Below are 24,028 nucleotides of genomic sequence, written 5' to 3'. Positions count from 1 at the left end.
ACCCAATAAAAAACATGTTAAAAAAACCTTTGTAAAGCAGATCCACCCCAAAAAGAATAGGGAAAAACTAAATCATTAAATTTCAGCAGAACATCTGCTTTATTTTCAAATGATTTCCAGAAAGTTTCTAAATGAAGTCTTACGATCAATAGAAATAAGTCTGCCACGAATATATTTCTTTCTTTTTTTATGCTACCTACCTGCATCTCTACAGACAAAGTGGATACATGAATTATTTTTTAAAACGTTTTAAGTTTAATATACACTAATCATACAGTGATGCGGCCATTATAAAGAAAAGCTTGTTTTTAAAAATCATTTTTGCCACATTAATGCTTAAATAAATTGGAAATAGGTTCCAAGAAATCGGCATTTTAACAATGAGAAGTAAATTAATCTCCGTGAAACAATAACAGGGAAAAGACTAAACGAATTCAACAGAACAATACTTTTTTGTGACAAGTGATCAAAAAGAATGTTTCATAATATTCATTCGAAACGAATACTTTCAGATAACATCAAAAGTTTGGGTTTACAAATGTGTATCCCATCATATTTAACTTTTGAAAATGCCAGACAACTAAATAATATAAAGTCTCCAAGCATGTCGGTCCATATAGGAAATGCTTGGGGCGATTAAGTGATAAGCCACACTTTTTTTTTTACAGAAGGTGATATATTTGCAATAAACTATTCCATAGAATTATTTCCAGTTATGTACTTGTCAAGTTTACTAAGGTAAAGCACAATATACAGAATCATCTTATAGTCTACATGGAAACTTTAGTGTTTTTGCACCAAAAACGCTTTTAAAATACTCTACTAAAAAATTTAAAAATGTGGCTTATCATTATATTCCTTTCTTCATTCGGCCTCTCACCCTTCTTAAAAAAAGTTTTAGGTAAATACCAGCGTTATGAGAGCACCCGAATGATCTACCCAAATAAAATAAAAACACCTAACTGTTCCATAGTATTATTTCCAAATTGGTGCTTTTCAAGTTTCTAATATTTCTATTGGATAACAGCACAATTTCGAGACACATTTTAATTACTACATTAAAATCTAGGCACTTTTCCCCAAAAATGATCCACTGGATGTGGCTTATAATTATATTAGACCTGAAAAAAGCCACTCGCCACATGGAGAGTCAACAAAAAATAGCGGCGACTTAAATTAAATAAATAACAGGACACTTTTTCCCACCTTTTGTCTTTCTTGTTTTTTGTTTTTTTAAATCGTTTAATGATAAAAGTACATCAACGCAGAAAGACACTGGAAAGCAAAATTTTTATTAAAATGTCCTATGTCTCCATTCAAAATTTTGACCCTTTAGAACCAATCAATTTGTTATGTAACAATTCATGTGGAAACAGTTTTTTAACAATTCACATATTTTAAAGTTGTAATATATACATTGAATGTTTTTGACATCCCCACGCATTTTTAAATTAAGTTCGTTAAAGTAAGTATGCTTAACTAAATTTTGTCACATATTTAATATTATTTTTATTATTAAATTAACTTTTTATAGTCGTAGGATTATTTCTAAAATGATTGTTTTTTTCAAAAAAAAATTTAATCCAAGGCAAAAAAAAAAAAAAAAAAAAAAAAAAANAAAAAAAAAAAAAAAAAATAACATCTTGCAAAGAATGGCTATTAAAAGAAAAAAACAACCTATCGATATCGGTCTCCGAGTCATTAGGTTTAAGGAAAAAAAACTTGCTACTAAGTTATTAGAGCCAAACGGCCACTGGCTATTAATTGAAAGTTTAAATTTTCAAGTCTGCATTATATTGCTCCAGAGTCTTCATACATCCAAAAAGAAAATAAAAATAATACTTTGATACTAATACAGGGTGCATAGCCAAATTTTTTAATGAAAAATAAGCACTTTAAAAAATTTAACAAAATTTAAGAAAAAAAATTGAAGCAACTTTTAATTAATAACGAAATTATCATTGTAAAATTTGAAAAAAAAATATATGTCACAAATTTAACAAGATATGAGCATTTGAAATAATATTTTCAAACTGCGCATGCACGAAATTTTTTTTTAAAAAGAATCCCATAATTTTGTAGAAAAACTTATTTGGTAACTATTGAAAAAAGAACTTGAAGATCTTGAAAATTTAAAAAGCTTCAGTCAAAGAAAATAAAGCACTTATTACAAAAGAACTTTTTAAGGATTTTTAAAAAACGAAATTTGAAAAAAAAAATATATTACAAATTTAACAAGATATGAGCATTTGAAATAGTAATTTTTAAACTGCAATGCACGGAAAATTTTTAAAAAAAATCCCTCTTCTTTCATTAGTTACCAAATAAGTTTTTCGACAAAATTATGTAGAAAAACTTATTTGGTAACTAAGGAAAAAAGAACTTGAAGATCTTGAAAATTTAAAAAGCTTCAGACAAAGAAAATAAAGCACTTATTACAAAAGCACCTTTTAAGAACTTTTAAAAAATGAAATTTGAAAAAAAATATATATGTTACAAATTTAACAAGATATGAGCATTTGAAATAGTATTTTCAAACTGCAATGCACGGAAAATTTTTTAAAAAAATCCCTCTTCTTTCATTAGTTACCAAATAAGTTTTTCTACAAAATTATGTAGAAAAACTTATTTGGTAACTAATGAAAAAAGAACTTGAAGATCTTGAAAATTTAAAAAGCTTCAGTCAAAGAAAATAAAGCACTTATTACAAAAGCACCTTTTAAGAACTTTTAAAAAATGAAATTTGAAAAAAAATATATATGTTACAAATTTAACAAGATATGAGCATTTGAAATAGTAATTTTCAAACTGCAATGCACGGAAAATTTTTAAAAAAAATCCCTCTTCTTTCATTAGTTACCAAATAAGTTTTTCGACAAAATTATGTAGAAAAACTTATTTGGTAACTAATGAAAAAAGAACTTGAAGATCTTGAAAATTTAAAAAGCTTCAGTCAAAGAAAATAAAGCACTTTTTATAAAAACACCTTTTAAGGACTTTTAAAAAACGAAAATCAAAAAACATGTATATATAAAAACGTACCTTAACTGGTTCTCCAAAGATGGGTTGTGGGGAAGGCTCTCTGATTCCATCAAGCAATAAAAGCCTGGCGCGGCGCTCCTGCTCACGAAGATCCACGCTAAAATAAAAAGAAAACGTCAGTTATAAATTATTATTTTTTTTAAATCGTTAAGTAAGATTAACTCATACTTTGGTTGTTTTTTTTTTTTGTAAAAATGAACAAATAATCTAAACTACATTAAAAAATAAATAAATTCATTATAAAACTAGGTCTTGGCTATAAAAGCGTTTAATTTATTATGATTTTTTTTTTTTAATATTATTTGTTTTATAATTATTAATGTTTTGGACGGGTTTCTGATAGATGAAAAATCTCTACCAATCTGCGACAAAATCATTTCTCATAACTGCTTCATTTAAGCTAAAAAACGCTTCATTATCAAAGCGTTTTTATGATCTAAAAATCAAAACTAGATTCAACAAATTCTCCAGATTCCCTAAATTCTCAAGAAGAAAATGCAAAATTGCAATTCAACAATAAAAATAAAATAAAAATAATAAACTCCAAATTCGACCAGCTTTCCCTCCCTTTTTCCTCCCCTTACACGTCATCACTTAAAGATGAATATGTAAAAATAACTTTACTTGAAACACAATATTTCCTTAAAAGTGTTATAATTCATTTCATGACGATCTATTTATTCAATTAGGCGAATTAAAATGCATTGTATCTCTTTGCACTATTTGTCTCTATGCATTGACTTAAGAAATGTATCCAAAGAGAAAAGTTAATTGCCCATTAATTTAAAACGGCAGATGCTTTTAAAAGATTTAAAATGGGGGAGAAGAGTCAAAGGATTAAAAATGGGGGAGAAAATCGTGCTTTTAAAATTATTAAAGTGCTTTACAGATTGATAAAATTAAAACGGGCAACTTCCAGGCGGAAACTTTAAAAAAAAAAAAGATCACAGACTAACTCAAAGGGTTTAACTCCTAGTCACCTCGGGCAAACTTCAAAGCTTTTGTTTTAAAAAAAAATTGCCAAGTTTGAAATAGATTTGACGCCTTGGTGATTGCAGTTGGCGGCACATCACGGTACGGAAATATCCCCATTAAAACCAGTATACACTGAGAATGCATAAAAAATAGTGTCTCTAAAATTATTAACTAATATATCGCTCATGGGCTGCAATAGCGGCACAACTCAAAAAATCATGTTTTGAGATAAGTGGGTTTAAAGTTTTCATTGCTAAGCAAAATGCATAAGAAATGCTTTAGTTTGCTTAAACGAAGTTTACCTTCAAGTTGAATTATGAGTTGTGCTAATATTGCAGCTGAAAGAATGTGTATTTTCATATTTACACCTGTTCTTAGTCCAACACGCGTGTTTTTTGAGTTGTGCCACTATCGCAGCCCATGAGCGATATATAATATTATTAGATTATAATACTACCTTTCTACAAAAATCGCACTTATCCCTTCAATAGGCAATTAACCCACATTACTCTCCACCTGATGATATGCCAGTACTTAAAACTCCGGACAGATTAAACTATAAATTGCTTGTACATAAATTATACAACTAATTTTTGGTCAGGTTAGACAGATATTTTCTTCATCACGATATTATAAACTGATTGACAAAAAAAAGCACACACTCAGTTACTTTTATGTGCAACCTAGGTAATTCATCATAACAATCCCAACAATTTCTCGCCTTGTTTGCAAAAACAAAAAGTGGTCATGTGGGAGTAACAAAAAGTGATTCATATATCTTTCATTTATCTTAGAATGCATTTGGGAATCAAATATCACCCCATTTGGATAAAGATTTCTTCATTAGTCACGTTTAGAGGCAATACATTTCAATACACTTATATGGAAACTAAATGATTCAAAGTGGTATGATAAAATTTAAAAAGTTGAAGTGTCAACAGGTTCTTCCGCCCAAGAAAAATAAAAAAAAGCTACAGTTTAAGTACCTTTAACTCAAGTAAATCTGAAATTTTAAACGAAACACACTATCATGCCGTAAAGAATTATCTGGGATTTAAAATGGATTAATAGCTTAAAAAAAAAAAAAAAATCTGAGTCATGACAGGTATTTCTTTCTTTCAAAACATTAAAAAGAAAAAACGAATAAAATGTTTAAAAAAAATTTAAAAAATTTAGAAAAAATCATGATCCTTCACTTATGATGCATATATCAATGTACTAATTTTTTTGTTATTAGTCATGATCTTAACAAAATACCTTTCAATACATTCATATAAAGGAGTTGTCTATACATATTGTTATCACATCATATGACTCAACTGGGTGGGTATTTTGAAATTCAGTATCGCTAGGGGATATTGGGGATAAGGATATCAATTTATGATTTCCAATGACATTTTTGAAATTTGATGCGATAGTTTCTTACCCTTAAATATTAGGGGGACCGGAAAGTAATGTCGTTTTAGAGCATTAAACATTCGTTAGTCTTAAAAATCTATTCATTTTTTTCGATCCATTTCAATTCATTTTCGATCCGGCATTGAAAGGTTGTTGCTAACGTGGGTGAATACATTACTGGTTAAAAATAAAACCCTGATAACAAATATCAAATGCGCCAAAACGACATTACTTTACGGTCCCCCTAATATATTCGTTTTTCTTTCCCCATCTTAAATTTTGAACACATTTCGTTAAAATTTAAAAGACCGAAGAATAAAAAATATCTTAATTAAGAACATCTTACTCAATCTCTATCCTTATCTCTAGTCTTTTTTTTTTTTTTTTTTTTTTTTTTTTTTTTTTTTTTTAAATTTTAAAATTTAGTTTTTCCAGATTTTTGACTGTTTGTGTAAATTGGGGCAGCAGTTAAATTCATAAAAGAACTACTTCTGTATTTCAATTAAATAAAGTACATTATGTTTACTATAAAATATGCATTATTTTATAATATACTTAAGTATAAAGGTATCTAAGAGGTATTTTCTGTTCAACTGTTACTACCTCTTTTTGACCATAATTAGTCAAATAAATTCTTTAATTAGTCATAAATACATATGTACGGTTTTTTTAGGTCACATAATAAATGCAGCCATTTTTGATTTAATTATTTTCCCCTTTTTCCCTAAAACTGTCTGTTACACAATAAAATAGCTATAGGTATTAACACCAGTAAATGATGAAATTTTAACCACGGAATATAAGTTATTCTTTTCAAAAGTATTTATTTATTTATTTTCAGATTATTATTTACATATTTTTCTTGGCGTTAATCAATTACGCAAATTAGGCATTTAAGTACGGTGTTTAAAACATACAATTTTAATTAATAATTTATCAAATGCAAATATTGACAAGCAAATATTGGACTAAAATATTTAGCTTCGAAACAACATTTAAGTTAATTTCAAAAGGTAGATAAAAACTGAAAATTTAAAAAAAAAAGATAATAATAATTACTTACGGTCGAATCATCGACAGGTTTTTCATTGATAAGCTGGCGCACATATTATGTTAAATCCGTCATGTAAATGTTTAACATTTTCCCCCTTATTCACGGCACTTACAATACGAAATAAAGAACAAACACCATTTTAGATAAATAGAAAGAAATGACCACGGAACTTTCTCTTCCCCTCTGCAGAGCACCTCAAAAATCACGTGACTTGACTTTTAACAGGTTGAGCCCCGCAGCAAATCACACTGGTTGTTTAGAGAAAAGGGAGTAAGTTTCAATTCAACCTGATTTTTGGAATCAAGATTATATGTGAAATTGTCTTTTTGTAAGTCGGTAAGATTATAAGTGAAATTGTGTTTCAGTAATTCGGTAAAGCGAAAGTATTTTATTCGATTTAGTGGGGAGGAGTAATTTGAAGCATTGTACTAATCGGCTGTCTAATCCACTGTTCTTTTTTCCTTCTTTTTTTTCCAAGAAAAATTTTTTTTTATGGGCATAATCTCTGATTTAAGGAAAAAATATTCAAGTTTGATTAAATGTTAATAAGCCAGCATAAAATCCTGTTATAACGCGAATATAACTAGGGAGTTTTTCTCTAAACTTCTTGAATATTAATTACCTTACCCAAGACGTGAAGAAAAAAGCATTCGAATGTTCAAAGAAAGTCTACTCCCTTCGAAAAGCTTTAAAAACACTTCTTAAATTCAATTTTTTTTAAAAAGATGGAATATAAATTAACAATAAAGAGAAAGACTATTCAAGAAACAATTTTTCTTCTTTTTTTTCCAAGAAATTTTTTTTTATGCGCATGATCTCTGATTTAAGGAGAAAATATACGAATTATGTTTGATTAAATGTTAATAAGCCAACATAAAATCCCGTTATAATGCGAATATAAATAGAAAGTTTTTTTCGAAACTTCTTAAATATTAATTACCTTACCCAAGACGTGAAGAAAAAAATATTCGAATGTTCGAAGACTCCCTTCGAAAAGCTTTAAAAACGCCTCTTAAATTCAATTTTTTTATAAAAAAGATGGAATATAAATTAACAATAAAGAGAAAGACTATTCAAGAAAACAATTCCAGAAAATTTCTGCAAAAAAAAAAAGGGTCAAAACAAAGCAGAAATTCACTCCAAATCTATTCAAAACGTAAAGAAAGGAAGACCACAAAAAACGGCAATTTAAACACCAATAACATAATTAAAACAAAGAATAAAGGTATTCCCAAGATCAAATTGTGTTTGCATTCCTAAAATGCATATTGATCGGAGAAAATTTTTTTTACAAGTATGATAATCAGATCTATCTTGGCTTGATCATAGAAATTTGTCGGATGCTTCCACCCCAAAGACACGGAATAGTCCTTCAATTTCAAGCTTCTGGAACAACGCACCTCATATTTAATTACGAGCTATTTATGGTAGCTTCATTTGAAGTCTCCTGGCATGTTCTTCCCCCGAACCAAATAAATGCTTAAATAAGAGCGATTATTGCGTATAGAAGCGAGCGAATTCCATCCGATTGTTGAAAGGAGAGATAAGCCATCAAGATAATATTCATTTCACAGCAAAATGTTTTAGCACTTATTCAAGTGATGTGATTTTGATAGCGGAAATATTTTAGAAGCTTTCCTTTTAATTAAATATTGTAGAAGCGGAAAGGCATAACGTGTGTAAGACAATTTAAAATTCTGAAAGAATTGTTCTTTTAAGAATATAATTATTTAAATTTTCAAAAATTGTAAGACGAATAGAAAAAAGTTTTAAGCTCACTGAAAAGTGATTTTAATAGTTATGAGTTCATTGTTTAAAAGCATTGTAAATCACATAGGTTTTGATGTTTTTAGTCCCGCAGTCCCCGTTAATGATCCACCAAGTTAGCATTACTTTTTTCCCCTTCACATTTGAATTTTAATTTGCGAGCCTAGACAGATATTAAATTTTATATATTTTTTAAATGACGATTCTCTAAAAAGGCGGTGGTTATTAGAAAAATTATAATTTGTTTCGTTTTTATTGCGAAGTACTAATGAGAGCAGCGGTGGCTTAGAGGATAGAGCGTTCACCCACCAATGGGGTGAACCGGTTTCGAATCCTGGCGATGGCTGGTCGATACGAAATCCGCACCCGGCTTGCACCGACCACAGTGCTGACGTAAAATATCCCTAGTGGTAGATAGATCATGAGTTAGAATCCTTTTGCAGTCACGCTAACCGTGGGAGGTTTTCGTGGTTTTCCTCTCCATGTAACGCAAATGCGGGATTATTCCATTAAGATGTCCTCCACGGAGGCAAATTTCTCCCGATACTTGTCTTCTGGATGGGGTTCAAAATTACAAGGCTACGGAGTTTATCTTTTGAAACCGTAAACTAAAAATCGACCGCTCAACGAAGTTTAGAAAAGTAATAATGGTACAATGAATACTTATATTTACATGAAAATTTAATTTCACAATTTTTTTTCTCCACACAAATTCTACAAATCGACATCAAGAACGACGGTTACGAAACATCCTGTACACATCAGTATTATTTCATAAATTTATTGCACCAGAGTACAATTTGTTTTAGTTATATTATAAAGTACTAATGACAACACATTATTAAATTTTGCCATTTAAATAAAAAAGAAAACGCTATTGTGCGTTTTTCGTTTTAAAAAAAAATATGCAAAATCATTAAGAAAACACGAAATTTCCAAAAGATAAAAATAAAAGCACCTGTAATAAAATACTGTCATGTCTTTGAGATTTTTTTTTTTTTTTCCTGAATAAAATTTTTTTAATTTCAACTAATGAAAATTGCATTTAAAATAAAAGTACGTTTAATTTATCTTGTTTACAATTTTCATATCATTTGCTTTAATATTTTTAAATTTTTTATGGTATTAAATTCTCCCCATATTAAAAAACAAAAGTAAAATAAGATTCTTTCGTTTAAGAGGGGGAAAAACAATAATTTAAAATGTCCTTGGAAAGAACATATAATTACAACAAAGCAAAACAAAAATGAATTATATATCCTGTCACAGTAAATAATAATCCTGAAGCTAATTTCATTCTTATTTGATATTGTTTTATTTCTAAAAAAATCATTTGAATTTATAGTTGCTCAATCACACTTGATTTGTATATAATTTTTTGCATTTTTTCCCTTTTTACTTTGAGATCTTAGAGACTTGTTTTTCAAAACATATTTTATAAGTATTTATATTTCAAGCATATTTTTATACGTATTTCAAGTAATCTTTACATCCTTATTGCAATTTTGGTTTTTTTGCTTGCGTCGTTAGAAGGGACAATGAAAAAGTATCAACACTATCAGAATATTATTTTAATTCAATGGTATCAAAAAGTTATAACTTAATATTTTTGTCCAATTCTTTGTCACATTTCTTTTGTATTTTGCTCCATTCCTTGCACAAGGATTTTTTTAGGGATGTCAAAATTTTATGAGGTTAGCACAAACCCTTATTATATCAATTATTGACCAAACGAAAAACGTAATGGATACAAAACTATTGATTAAGGTAATTCTAGCGCTGTAAGAAATTCGAGAAAAGATGCATTCGACCATTGTCGAGTGCCTAAAGCTCTGTGTGTCGGAGCATAGTCCAGTAGAAATGTCCATTTCTAGTTTCCAAAGAGTTTGTGTAACCAAAGAAGCATAACACCTTCCAAAATAAGTCAATAATCTGAAAAAAATATGATGTAATGCGACCGTACACATAATTTATACCGATATTTTCAATTCCGATTTTTTGATTAAAAAAAGTTTTCATTTTAGCTTTTATGAAAAGTAGTTACAAAACTAAAGCCCTTTCTGCATACTATGAATCAATTTTAGATACGAGTTACAAATTATCAACGTATTAATACTAACAGTTTCATTCAGAAAATTTGCAATATGTTTTTTGTCAAATCAACATGGACGACAAATCCTGAGAAATCTTGCAACGTCTTGCTCAAGTCTTCTTTCTTATAAAACGGATTTGTTTATCGCACTGCTTTTCCTGTTTCCAATCAACGTATGGCACATCCGTGTATTATAAAGAGCAAGATCTTATTTTCCCAGCACATTTCCGATCAACAGATACAATGTTTTACACAAAATTGTCCCCTTATCATTTTTTAAAACTTTTTATTCACTAACTAAGCCAAAGCTTTATTTCAAAAATAATTTTTTTTCCCTTCAAAAATTCTATAATTCCGCTTTAAATTATAAGTTTAAAGCTCAGCTAAAGTACAACGAAAACCATTCTAAGATTTAGGCGGGTCAACATATCTGCTATTTGTTGAGCATCCATTAAAATAATCATTTTTTATTAATAGTAACATTTATGCTGTATTGTATAAATCTTGGTTAACAAAGTTAATAATTATCTGTAAGAACCCCCTTGCCGTTGGGCTAACCGTGGGATATTTTCGTGGTTTTCCTCTCCATGTAAAGCAAATACAAGTTAGTTCCATCAAAAAATCCTCTAAGAGGGTTTTTTCGTGCCAATGCCTGATTCAAAGAGTTCCCTTGTCTTTAGAATTGGGTTCAAAATTACAAGGCTACGGAGTTGAACATTCATAGTCGTAAACTCAGAATTGGGTCAGTAGTTCAATTCATGTTATAGATTAAAATAAAATGTATATAATATCAATTAGTAAAGCAATTAGGTTTTTTGCGCTCATGCAAAATCTTAATTTTTAGAAAATTCTAATATTTAGATTCCCGTTTTAATTATTATTTTACTACGACTTTGCTGGAAAACACCCCCCCCCCCCGCGAACTAAGAAAATGGTATCTATGCGAGTCATGCATTTTTTAACGAACAAAAATAGGTATATATTGGAAACGAAAAAAATAAACTTTTTAAACGGGAATTTCTTAAGCTTATTTCACTATATATGCTATTCAGTTGAAGAGCTTTAAAATTTTTTAGAATTCAGGACCACTGATAAGAAAGAAAAATCACGCTTTAGTGTTCCCTTTCCCGTTCAAGGCTAGCCTGGAGCTATCAGATATTTTAAGGATATCTAATACACTAAATCCCATGCACTTTATAAATAAAAGAGTCCTCAATTTTCTTAACCATCATAAAAATTTAAAAAAAATCATATAAAGAGACAAATAGTTCAATTACTTGAGGAGTAAAATAACAGTTATCTAAAACAGGGAGAATTACCATTATAATATTCTAATTCGATATTTTTTTAGCTCAATCTAATCTAAAAATATTCCTATTCGATATTTTTTTTATCCGTTCACTTCCTATAATCGAATAATTGGAATAGTGTTACCAATTTAAGAAAGAAGAATTTAGTTATTAGTTCAGTTAAAAAGCTTGGAATCAATTTATATGAAGAAGAAAAAAATGAAACCCTAACTGCAAATTTTGGTAGCATCTCAGAATACTTCCGTTACTTAATTTAAAAGAAATTTATAGTCTGGTTGCTTTAAATGGCAATAACGTATTTGAAATTTATTTTTGTTCTTTAAAGACATGAATGAACGACTAAATAAAATGAATGAAATGAACGAGAAGATTTAGTTTTTCAAAAAGGATAAAAAAATTTACAAAATATTGTTGTGCAACTCATACATTTCAAGATATAATATATATTTTTAACAATGCTTTCATTTAAATGAAATAATAAGTTTGATCATTTTCTGAATAGGGGCTAGTAGTAAAAGATTAATTAAATATGAAATGCTCATCAATTGTTCAGGTGCCTTATTTTATTTTATAACTGGCGTTGAACAGACAACCGTATCCGGAGTTTACAACTAAAACTCCGCATCCTTGCAATTTTGAACGAAATCCAAAAGACAAGGGAACTCCTGGATCAAGCAACGGGACAAACTAGCCTTCGAGGAGGACTTATTGATCGAACTAACCTGCATTTGCATTACATTTGCGAAAACCACGAAAACTTCCCATGGTCAGTCCGACTGCAAGGGTATTCTAACTCGTGATCCGTCTACCATTGAGGATATTTTACGTCAGCACTGTGATCGGAGTGAGAGGGTAGCAGAATTCGAATCAACCAGCCACCGCTGGGATTCGAACCTGGGGTACCTCACTAGGGAGATGGATGCCTTTCCCATGAGCCACTTTGGCTCAGGTGCTTAATTTAGAGGCATCTTAATTTTAGTGGAATTTTCTTCAAGTTTTTCGTTATTCTTAATTTTTAACATATAATCATATTTCCATTATAATAGCACTATTTTACATTATGCTCAAAAAATACTAGTAAATATTAAATGCAATATGTGTTCTTATATATAGGGGTGCGCAAAAGGTATATTGGTATTGAATCGTTATAGTGCAGCTATCTTATGCTAACATATTTCATCGATATTTGCGAACATTTTCCCATTTCTTAAAAAACAGAATTAATATTGTGATCTTCAGAATTAATATTGTGATTGTTCTTTCGCTTCAGAATTAATATTGTGATCGCAGATCGCAGTATTGAATTTCATCGAAAAATGCCGATTAAAGTATTCTAAAAATATATTATCATATAAAGTTTGTTTTGTTTAAAACTGCGTTTAACAATTAAATATTCAATCTTCATTTCAGAATCTGACGAAACCCTCCTAAAAATGCAATAACACAAATGACTTGGGTAGCAAGTTTCTTCCTTTTACAACAACAAAATCAATTTTCTGGAGAACTTTTAGAATAAACAGTTACGGGAGTAGTATATCATTCAAAGAACATAAAAGTGGTGCCATATAGGCGAAAGAAGAAAAAACATTCGAATGGTACCGCCATTGCCAATCATTTTAACGACTGTACCTTAGTGCAAGTATAAACACCGAAAGAAATTGAAAACACAAGTATTTACAATAAAAACCAACGAAAAGTAAAGTAAACATCTGCCAATTTCTAAAATGTTTTTCTGAACAAGAAAAACTTATTACCTGTTCCTGGTCCAAGAAAATAAATGAATCCGTAGTTATTTATTGTGGAAGAATGACAAGTCACATTATTAATAACAATAAAAGGCTGTTTATTTACTTATAGGTTCATATATATGTAATAAAACATTTCAATGATGCATTAGTATGAATTCTTCTATGACTCGATTAATTTCGCAATTTTTTTATAACCTCCCTAGTAATATAGTCTAATAAGCACACAATGAATTTTATTGAATTTTTTTCAGCAAATTTTTTCATTTTTTCTTTGTAATTTGTCATGGTTTCCATTTGTGGTTTGTCACTATTTTATAATGAGCCTTTAAAATTTCAAATGGAAACTCATCTTATATAAATAAAATTATATCTAAAAAAAAAATTTTTTTTTTTGTCAAGGAATTATTTATATAACACAGTTTATATATTTTTGTCGCAAATAGCTTGTTGTTAACAAAGTGTTCTCTAACCACCACCTATAAAATATATTTTTAGCATCCTGGTCAAAGATGAAATAAAGAAAATCGATGATAGAGATCGCAATATATAAGCGAGGAAATGACACAAACAATATTAAAATCTGTTGAATCATTAATAAATTAACAAATACTGAGAAGATGAAAAACTTAAATTTTGAACAACTTAGTAAACTAAAAATTACAATACGAAAAATTTTTACATTACCAAAAATTAATTTAATTTTTTTTTACATTATTAAAAAAAAATATTCGAAAAAATTTTTTAAGCTTCTTTACATTTGCAAAGAGAGGAATCAAAAAATCCTCAATTACGCTTACGTAATTAGTTGAAAAATTACTAAAACTTCTCTAGAGTTTTTAATTTATATTAATAGTAAAAAAAAAATCATTAAAATAGCTTAAAAAATGTATTTATTACTGAAATATGAAATGAATATTTCCTCTTCAGATAATAAGTAAAAGAAAAAAGAAAAAAATACTGGGAATAAAACGTCTCCTAATTAATATTAAATGTATTTATAAAAAATAATTTTTCACATTAAGGTAAGCGAGATTTTTAGATAATTAGGAAAAAATAAAAATACTTCCTAAATTACATTAATTATATTAAAAACCTCTTGAAGACGGATGGTACAGCAGTTGTAATCGAAATCTTTTATTTTATTAACATATAAGAAGCATGTTATAACGAGAAACATATTAAGTTGAAACAAAGCAAATATGGTATCGCAAAAACTTAATATTTGAGACGAATATTAAAATTAAAAAAATCGTAGATCGTATTATCAAAATCGTATATCAAATACTTTTTTAACAAAAAAAAAAAAAAAAATTTTTAGGGTACAACAATTGAACCAGCCGTCTCCGAAAGGTTTTAAAAATCAAACCTTAATTATACGTTACTTTAAAAAGTTCAAATTGTTTAAAAAGGTAAATTACTTAATTACTATCTATTAAATCTTAATTACTTGATGATAGTTTTAGAAAAACAATTACAACTACAAGGATTTGAGGAAATAAATTTTTGTTTAATCAACTTTTGCATAGTTTATATATTCTTTAATCAAGTCTAATATTAAAAAAAGAAAAGAAAATCAAGAGTGAATTAAATTTCTTAGATCATCAACTAAAGCAAAAATAAAAATCTTTGTGCGAAAGTTCTTTAATTGCATTTGACCCCCATTTCAAGAAAAGATCAATCAAAGAAAACAAGGAAGCGAAAGCAATTACAAAGAAGAATCTTCTGTCTTGAATAATTGAACTTGACCTCAAAGCAAATGAAAAACGCCTGACACAATAGTACGCGTTCTTACACTAATTTTAACCTTATTTCTAAAAGCATTGCGTCCCTTAAAAAAGTAGGTTATTACTAACAATTAGTACTTCAAAAAAACGTTCTCCCAAGACTGTTAGTAGGACTTGTATTTATTTCTAAATCCCACTAATGAATACAGCTGTACACACAGATGATATTTTATACCAGCCAAGCGTTTCATTTTTCTTTTGAGTACGACAGGAAAACTAATATTTGCAACAATAAATACACTGTAACCTTCAAATGAGGGAAACAGAAGTTTTTTATTTTACTGTCAAAATAAATAAAGTTATATTTTTTCAAGCTTGCACAGTCAATATACTGAAGGGCAAAATAATTTTACTCTAAAAAAATATTGTCGTTTAATGTAACGCATTTTTTTTTTTTAAAAAAAGTTAGAGGTTACACAGGGACAAACCATAAATATGCTTATTATTTATTTCTTTTGTTACGTAAAATAACTTTTGAAACGATAATTTCTCTTTTTTTGCTCAACAGAAATGCGTCGTATATAATACTCGTCACTCGATTTTAAAATTAAAAGTAGAATTGATCAATATTCCATTAATTAATAAGCTGATTTCGTTCAATAGTTTAAAAATAAAAGCAAATCAGATATAAAATTTCAAAAAAATAAAAATATGCATATTTTTTCTTTAAAAATAAAAAGCATTTTACTACAATATTAACAAACTACATAAAAAATTTTGCAACTATAATTTCTCTTAAAATTGTAGCCTAAACATAAAAATATGCATCAGAAATAATCATATATAATACTCATCATACGATTTTAAAGTTTAAAGTAAAAAATAGGTCAATATTCCATTTGTTTATTAGCTGATGCCGTACGAACTTTGAAAAATAAAAACAAATCGAGTATAAAATTCTAAAATAATAACAATAATGTACGACACATGTTTCCTTAAAAAATTCTAAGATATTAGCAAACTACATAAAAAAAACTTTACAACTGTTATTTCTCTTAAAATTGCAGCCTAGGCATAAAAGTTTTTATATAGCAGAAATGATCATAGATCTCATGAATATTATATAAAAAGAAAATAATTAAATTTTTTGTATTATACTCGCCACATAACAAAAATTATGGAGAACGAAAAAAAAAGGATATTTATCTATGATACCAACCAGCTAGCCTTAACCACAATGCATACATAAAGTTATAACAAAATAATAATTAAAGTTACGTTTAATTCGGTTAGTTTTATCCATACTTAAATTTCATTTTTCGATCATCAGGTCTTATATATTTCTTCAAAATGTTTATAAATTACATAGTGGTGATACATCTAAAATAGAATGGTAAAGCATTACTAAGACTTCAAGCATTCAAGAAAAATTTCTGACAAATGCAAAATAGTTGACAGGTATCTACATCAGAATAAAAAATTATATGAAAACCATGTAATTAAATTCTGAATACTACAACTAACAATAAACTCACTAAAAATTCTATAACACGGTTCGTTTACTGTCCCATAGAATTTCCGCAAAATTATCCGTTACGTTTGATTGACGTCATCAGCTGTTTCTTCTAACGCCAGATTCTCGAAATTTCAAACTGATATGCATAATAATCAACACATGGCTTTCGCCAAGATTTTAAAAAGTAGCACTTTTATTTTAACCGTGTGTTAAAAAAAAAGTAAATAAACATTTAAAAAAAGCAACTTTCATACATACATCTACCTCGCCTTGTGATAGCTGGTAAACAATGTTCCTTGACAAGAATTATTTAAAAAAAAAAGAGCACATATTTCAGATTGAAAACAGGAATTAAACAAAAAAAGCTAGTTTTCTAAACTTTCCTTTTAATATAAAATTTTCTATAAATACTGAATTAGGTTTTATTTATTTTCTTTCCTCGAAACCTTTTCTTCATCATAACCTTGGAAAACTTTCATTTAACGCAAAATGTAGAATTCGGAGGCCATAGCGACTATTTTCACGCGTATTTAATTTAAATAAATATATTAAAACGCTACGACCTCCTACGTCGAAGTAAGCACATTCTATTTAATTTCCATTGGTTTATTTAAAGTTTAGAAAAAATTGAGTTTAGGTAATCCTAGTGTAAACCATGAAGCTTCAAATGATGAAAAAAAAGTTTGCAAAATATAAAAATGCAAACAAATTATTGCTGTTTTGTTTCACTACTGCGTAATCCTGGTTATCCTGCCACAATTTGTTTGCATTTTGATGTTTTGAATTTTTTGAACAGGCATTTTTTCTGACTCTCTAATTACAAGCATCTAATTACAAATGTATTTTCGCTACTTTTTAATTTAAAAAAAAAACAATCTAATACTTACTAAAAAAAAATTAGATTATCGGAATTTTATTTCTACTGAAATATAAAATCCAAAAAAGAAAAAAAATGTATAAAAATTTTTTTTGTACATTCATATTCAAAAATTTATCAATAATTGATTTTGTAAATTAACGAAATTAAGATAAATAACTGTTTCTATCACATCTAAATAACTACAAATAAGTGTTAATTTGAAAAAATTATTGTTTGGAATTGTTTCGTAATTGTTGTTATTGTTTTATCGATAATGCAGAAAAAGACACCGGTGTTTCATCCTGTATTTCATAAACATAAATTATTAAAATGCTAAATATAACGTTTTTCTCATATTTTGATCTAAATTAAAACAAAATAAAAAAGTAAGAAAAATATGTTTAACAAAAATTATGCGTCAAAGGGTTTAACCAATCTTAGCTAAACACAAATAACTTAATAATAGTTTTTCCTCCCAACATTTTCTAAAAATATTGAATTAGAGCTTATTTATTAAATTTTTCATTAAATTCGGGAACTTTAATTTAACCCCAAATAATGAATCAACCGGCATTAATACAATTTTAAGCGCGTTTATTTTAAATAACTACTTAAAAACGGAAGTGCTATTTTTTACGACCTTCATTGTAGAAGTTAACACACACCAGTCCACACTAAAACAACCTTAGCTTAACACAAACAGCTAAATGATACTAAACTATTTTGATTACTTAATAGTACATTCTCGCAACGAATATTTTCCCGAATTCCACGTCCCTGTTTAGAAACAAAAATTCCTCCTATTAGCGCGAAGAAGGTTCTGTGGTGTTTAAACAGCAGCACCTGTCATGAAAATGAATCAAGTAGTTCACCAGCGATAAATCAAAAGATATACAACCCTTTAACAGATTAAAAATAAGTGAATGCAGTATAAAATAGTAATAAAAAAAAAGGGGGAAAACAACAGCATCTTAATGTGCGTGGCCACAGGCGTACTCCGAAAGAGCAAACTCGAAGACATTTTTTTCCCGGTTCGGTGACCTCGATGCAACTCACCAACTGAACTATGTCATCCAATAACAAGCATAGACTTCAAAATTTGTTAAAGCTCTATAGTTGGGAGAAATAACTTACATATTTATCGCTTACAGGGTTTGAATAAAATGTTTGTCCCGATCTTTACTTATATATTTATTGCTTAACCCTTTGTCGCGTAAAACATATTTTTCACATTACTTTATTAATTTAGGTCGAATTAAGAGAAAGTTATTACAGGGTGCGTAGTCAAATTATTCAACAAAAAATAAGCACTTTTCAAGCACTCAAAAAATATTTTTAAGCACTTTAAAAAACAAATAACCTTTTGCCGTTGTTTTTGAAAATTGTCAAAAATTATGAAATTTTGAATCATGTAAAACGATTGGCGTTTTCATAGGCTACGGACTGACAATACTTATATATTTCTTGCTTAACCCTTTGTCGCGTAATTTTACTAAACATATTTTTCGCATTACTTAATTAATTTAGGTCGATTTAAGAGAAAGTTATTACAGGGAGCGTAGCCAAATTATTCAACAAAAAATATGCACCTATTAAGCATTCAAAAAATATTCTTAAGCACTTTAAAAATATATCATAATTAGGCAGGGTTGGAAAGTTTTCGACAATTAACGGTTTTATCTTGCTTTAACCGACATGTCAAAAAAAGCAACAAACCTTTTGCCATTGTTATTGAAAATTGTCAAAAATCATGAAATTTTGAATCGTGTAAAACGAATGACGTTTTCATACGCTACGGACTGACAATATGGCGAAATAGATTGCGGTTGAATTAATTCTGAAAACGTTGAGAAGAACAATGTGAACTGTGTCTTTTTGAATAATTCGAAGCGAAAATAAACATAGTAAAGGAAAAAATCTCATTTTGAAAAAGGGAAAATTAAGCACTTTTAAAAACACCCAATGAATAAAGCACTTTTAAGAGCTTTTAAAAAACGAAAATAAGCACCTTTAGGCACCTTTTAAAAACGCTACGCACCCTGCATTATATTCATCATTTTAATAATTTATGGTTTTGAAATACCGCATAAAACACCGGTGTCTTTTTTTCTGCGTTAGGGGTAAAATTTTCCAAATACTTGAAAACAATATCTTACAAATTTACACTTATTTGCAGTTATTTAAATCTAAGAGAAACAGTTGTTCACTTTTGAAATTAAATTAATTACAAAATCAATTATTGATTTAATTACAATTATTATTCAAAACTAATTATTTTAATTTACAAAATCAATTACAGATAAGTTTTTGAATTTGAATAAAAAACATGTTAAACTACTATTTTTGGATTTAATATTTCATAACAAATATAATTTCGATAATCTAGTAGATTTTTTCAGTGACTATTAGACTTTTTTTAATAATTAAGAAATACCAAAATGTATTTTAACTTGTAATTAGAACGTCAAGAAAAATTAAATCATAAACCGAGGCCCCATCTGCCTCAAAGAATTAAAGAGTGAAACATAAAATGTTTGTCTGTATCCAGTAAATTTTAAGATGAAAGGTAGTTCTACGAAACTAATTTCACAAAAATAAGGTTTAATTTAAATTTTTAAAATAATGATCTAGTTTATACGTTTAAAACAGAAAACGATCAATAAACAAAAAAGGCAGAATTCTTATTTTATTATTCGTTTCTTAATCTTAATCGAAAAACTAAGGTTGACTAAGCATTAGATAGATAATTGACTATTGCCAGTTTTCGAGAAGTCGAAATGTTAATCAAACACTGAAAAAGCTTCACAGATTGCAAAATTAAGTTTTATCATCGATTGTATATTTTTAAAGGAATTAACTGTATTTCCTTTTAGCTAGTCTGACTTTCTTTGCTTAACTGAATAAAAATAATATTTGAGGTCTAAGAATCGAATTATTTCTACTGTATTCTACGGTATTTAGATATTACTGCTATTTAATTATTTAGTGTTAAACTAAAATGTCTAAATTAGAAGACAAAGATGATTTCCATTCATGTTGACACGGCTTTTTCAAGTCAATATTTCGTAAATTTGTGTCTGTGCAGGTCTTGTTTTAAAAGAATCTTCACTTAGAAAGTGAAAAGAGGGGGGGGGGGACTCAGGTAATTTTTATTTAGTTGTTTTATGTCTCTAATTTGAAATTTTTGTCCTTGACAACTTATTTTTAAAGCTTGAAAAAAAATCCAAATATATAGCACTTCGACATTCGACTATTATGTCGCGGAATAATAGTTTCACTGTAAAAAAGAGGTTATAATTGAATGGAGAAATTTGGGAACATTTTAAACTAATGAGAGAAATTTCTAGACATGTCGTTCAAGGTGAATAACTTTCAATGCGAAGTCTAAATCAGAAGTCAAAATTAGGTCGCGCGGAACTTGAAGTTTGTTGTGAGGTAGAAATGGATGGGAGAAAAGTAGCGAGGTTAATCAAGCAATAGATTGGTTTCACTCAATTAATGAAACGTGGTTATACTTTCCTCTGTTTGATATCAAATCAATTGGCAACCCAAAGTAATTAGAAACAAATTGACCAATCAATTAATGGAAAGTTTTAATTTAAAAAAAAAAATTATCAACATTGTGAACATATTTATACATTTCAAATTCAAGAACACACTTCAACATGTTTCGCTTCTACTTCTCTAAATTTATTCTAATAATAACTAGTAAATTAGAAGCTATCAGTATCTGGAATGCTTATTTACAATACAATACACATGCAATACTTCAAGTGTGTATTGCGTTTACATAGTTTTAAATATCCCAATCTCATATTTTTGCCCTACCCCCCAAAAAAATCAAACTTAGAACAGTAATACTCTGTAACTGATCATTACTAACAACAGTAATAATTACTCTGTAACTAATCATTACTAATACTAAACATAACAACATTTTACAATACAATAATTAGTACACAACATAACTAATTAGTAATTAATACACGACACACAATAACCGGGCTTTTGACCACTTATGGTATGTTTAGTACTAACTACATTCATAATTAATCTGCACCTATTCATCATTTATTACATTCATAATTAATCCGTAACTAATCATTACTAACTACATTTATAATTAATCCGTAGCTAATCATTACTAACTACATTCATAATTAATCTGTAACTAATCATCACTAACTAATCATCACTAACTACATTCTACTATCACTAACTATATAATTAGTCTAACTAATCATTACTAATACTAAACATAACATTTTACAATACAATAATTAGTACACAACATAATAAATAATTAGTAATTAATACACAACATACAATAACCGGTCTTTTGACCACTTATGGTATGTTTAGTACTAACTGCATTCATAATTAATCTGCACCTATTCATCACTTATTACATTCATAATTAATCCGTAACTAATCATTACTAACTACATTCATAATTAATCCGTAGCTAATCATTACTAACTACATTCATATTTAATCTGTAACTAATCAATACTAACTAATCATTCATTACTAACTGCATAATTATTAATCTCCAGTTTAATTTGGCCTCATTATCATGACTTTAAACTGTTTCCATTTATTTAATGCTCGATATTTTAAACAATGGAATTTGGCATTAATTTCTATACTTTAAGTTCAATGCCCCGTTTTGTCTTATAGCTTGGTAATAAGGTTAAGGCATTGTGTTCGATTCTCAATGATGCTTTAAAGTCCACCAAGCTTCAGATCATGGGAATGGTTTGAGAACCCCTTTCGTGACTGATGCACGTTAAATCTGTCGAGTCACTAAGTCCACCATGTTCCCATAACCAATCGTACCTCTGGGGGTACTGATCCTGGAATTTCCTTGTCTTCTGGATTGGCTCAAAATTACAAGGCTACGGAGTTGAACATTAGTAGTCGAAAACCCCGCTGTTCAACGTCGGTTATAACATAAAGTAAAAATATGACACAGGGTTTAAATTTTTTTTGAAAAGTTAATTCCTGGAAACTGGAAAAAACCGGAAAAATTAAAGAAACTGAACAAAAGGGAAGGAACTAAAAATGACCACTACAATTAAGACAATAATTATAATAATTTAAACTTAAATAAAATTCTATGTAAAAATTTATAAATTTTTTTTAAAAGGATCTGTATTCATATTATTTCTTTTAGTTACACCAAGAACTTTAAAACTAAAACCCCTATTATATCAATTTATTTTTATACGGGATTTATGTTACCTTTGCTTTCCTAAACAAAATAAATAAACTTTTATATAGCTAAATAATGTGTACTTAGTCATTTTTTAGTTTATTGCATTTTCTCTTTTTTTAAAAATTCGATACTTAGTTTATAATTGGATACAGATAGATATTTTGTGTTTACATTTTGATTACTATGACAAATACTTTCTTTTAAAAAATATTATTTTGTTAATATTTTTCTCAATTGGTTAAATTTTTATAAAATAAACAGTTTGTAAATTAATGCTACGAATTAAACTAAATTAGAAATGCAGTCATGAACAGTTTTAAAAATATCGCATTAGAATATAAAATTTATTTTTGAGAAAGGTTTCTTCCATTTCTTTAACTTGGGTTGAGAAAAAGCTATTTCTTCCTAGGCGATTTTTTTCATTTTTTTTTCATCGATTTTTTTTTTTTTTTACAACTATGGAAGAAACTTGCTATCTCAGATATGAAGCAACTAAAAATGTTAAAAACAATTTTAAGTAATTTAAAACAATGATAAAACGAGGTAAGGTAAAAGCATCTAAGAAAATAAGCAACTGCTACCAGTCTATCACTTTCTTTTACAAGCTGCAAAAACTCCGTATTTTTTCAATATTGAATTTCACAAGTGGTTAGATATTTGGTTTAATTACATTGGTTTTGATATTTACGTCCTCTTAGTAACGCTCTGTTTAATGCAGAAAATAAAGTGAAAGTTAATTCAAGGTCGTGCATAGATGTTTAAATTAACAGAAAGAAGAAGCGCAGATAAGGTTTTAAAAATTTTGACTCGATTTTTTTTTTTTTTTTTTTTTAACGAAAGAAGACGAAAGATAAGCAGTTTAACTCAAGAAAGATAAATTAACAACTAGATAAAATAATGACAGTTGCAAGCAATTATCTTAAAATATAACACAGTTAAAGAGTTAATGGATTTTAAGTGCAAAAACACTTGAAAAAATGTATATGCTTAAAATAGATTAAGGTGGTCAGATATATATATATATATATATATATATGTTATGATCAATATAATTAATCGGTTAATATTAATAATCGCCGATTATTATTAATGACATCCAGTTAATATTAATACTAGTTATTAATAACAGCCAGTAATTATTAATATTAGCCACATTAATTACTTTAACCGTTAGAATTATGTATACATTTTATTATATGCATACATGTTATGATCAATGCAATTAGTTGGTTAATATTAATAATATCCGGCGATTATTATTATAGTCGATTGCTATTAATACTAGATAGTAATAATAGCCTGTTTTAATTAATACTAGTTATTAT

At 28.0% G+C, this 24,028-nt stretch overlaps 1 protein-coding gene and 1 long non-coding RNA gene across 5 annotated transcripts in view; one reads left to right on the top strand and one right to left on the bottom strand.

Moving 5' to 3' along the window:
• Positions 1-24,028, top strand: part of LOC139427112 (uncharacterized) — a 190,629-nt gene that overhangs the window by 95,898 nt on the left and 70,703 nt on the right. The gene's annotated exons all lie outside the window — the stretch shown is intronic.
• The window catches only part of LOC107448985 (uncharacterized protein DDB_G0283357), a 170,862-nt gene that overhangs the window by 80,445 nt on the left and 66,389 nt on the right, over positions 1-24,028 (bottom strand). For 2 of the 3 annotated variants that reach the window (XM_016064371.4, XM_016064373.4), the window contains one exon: positions 3,043-3,139. In XM_016064371.4, coding sequence (XP_015919857.1) covers positions 3,043-3,139 — 97 coding nt within the window. Of the gene's footprint in view, positions 1-3,042; positions 3,140-6,478; positions 6,651-24,028 lie in introns of those variants that run through there. The other variant, XM_016064372.4, reaches the window with a different exon arrangement.

Source organism: Parasteatoda tepidariorum, chromosome X1 (genome assembly GCF_043381705.1).
Source record: "Parasteatoda tepidariorum isolate YZ-2023 chromosome X1, CAS_Ptep_4.0, whole genome shotgun sequence".
Taxonomy (NCBI): Eukaryota; Metazoa; Arthropoda; class Arachnida; order Araneae; family Theridiidae; genus Parasteatoda; species Parasteatoda tepidariorum.
The sequence above is the reverse complement of the archived record's forward strand: the minus strand, read 5'-3'. Positions and strand labels throughout refer to the sequence as shown.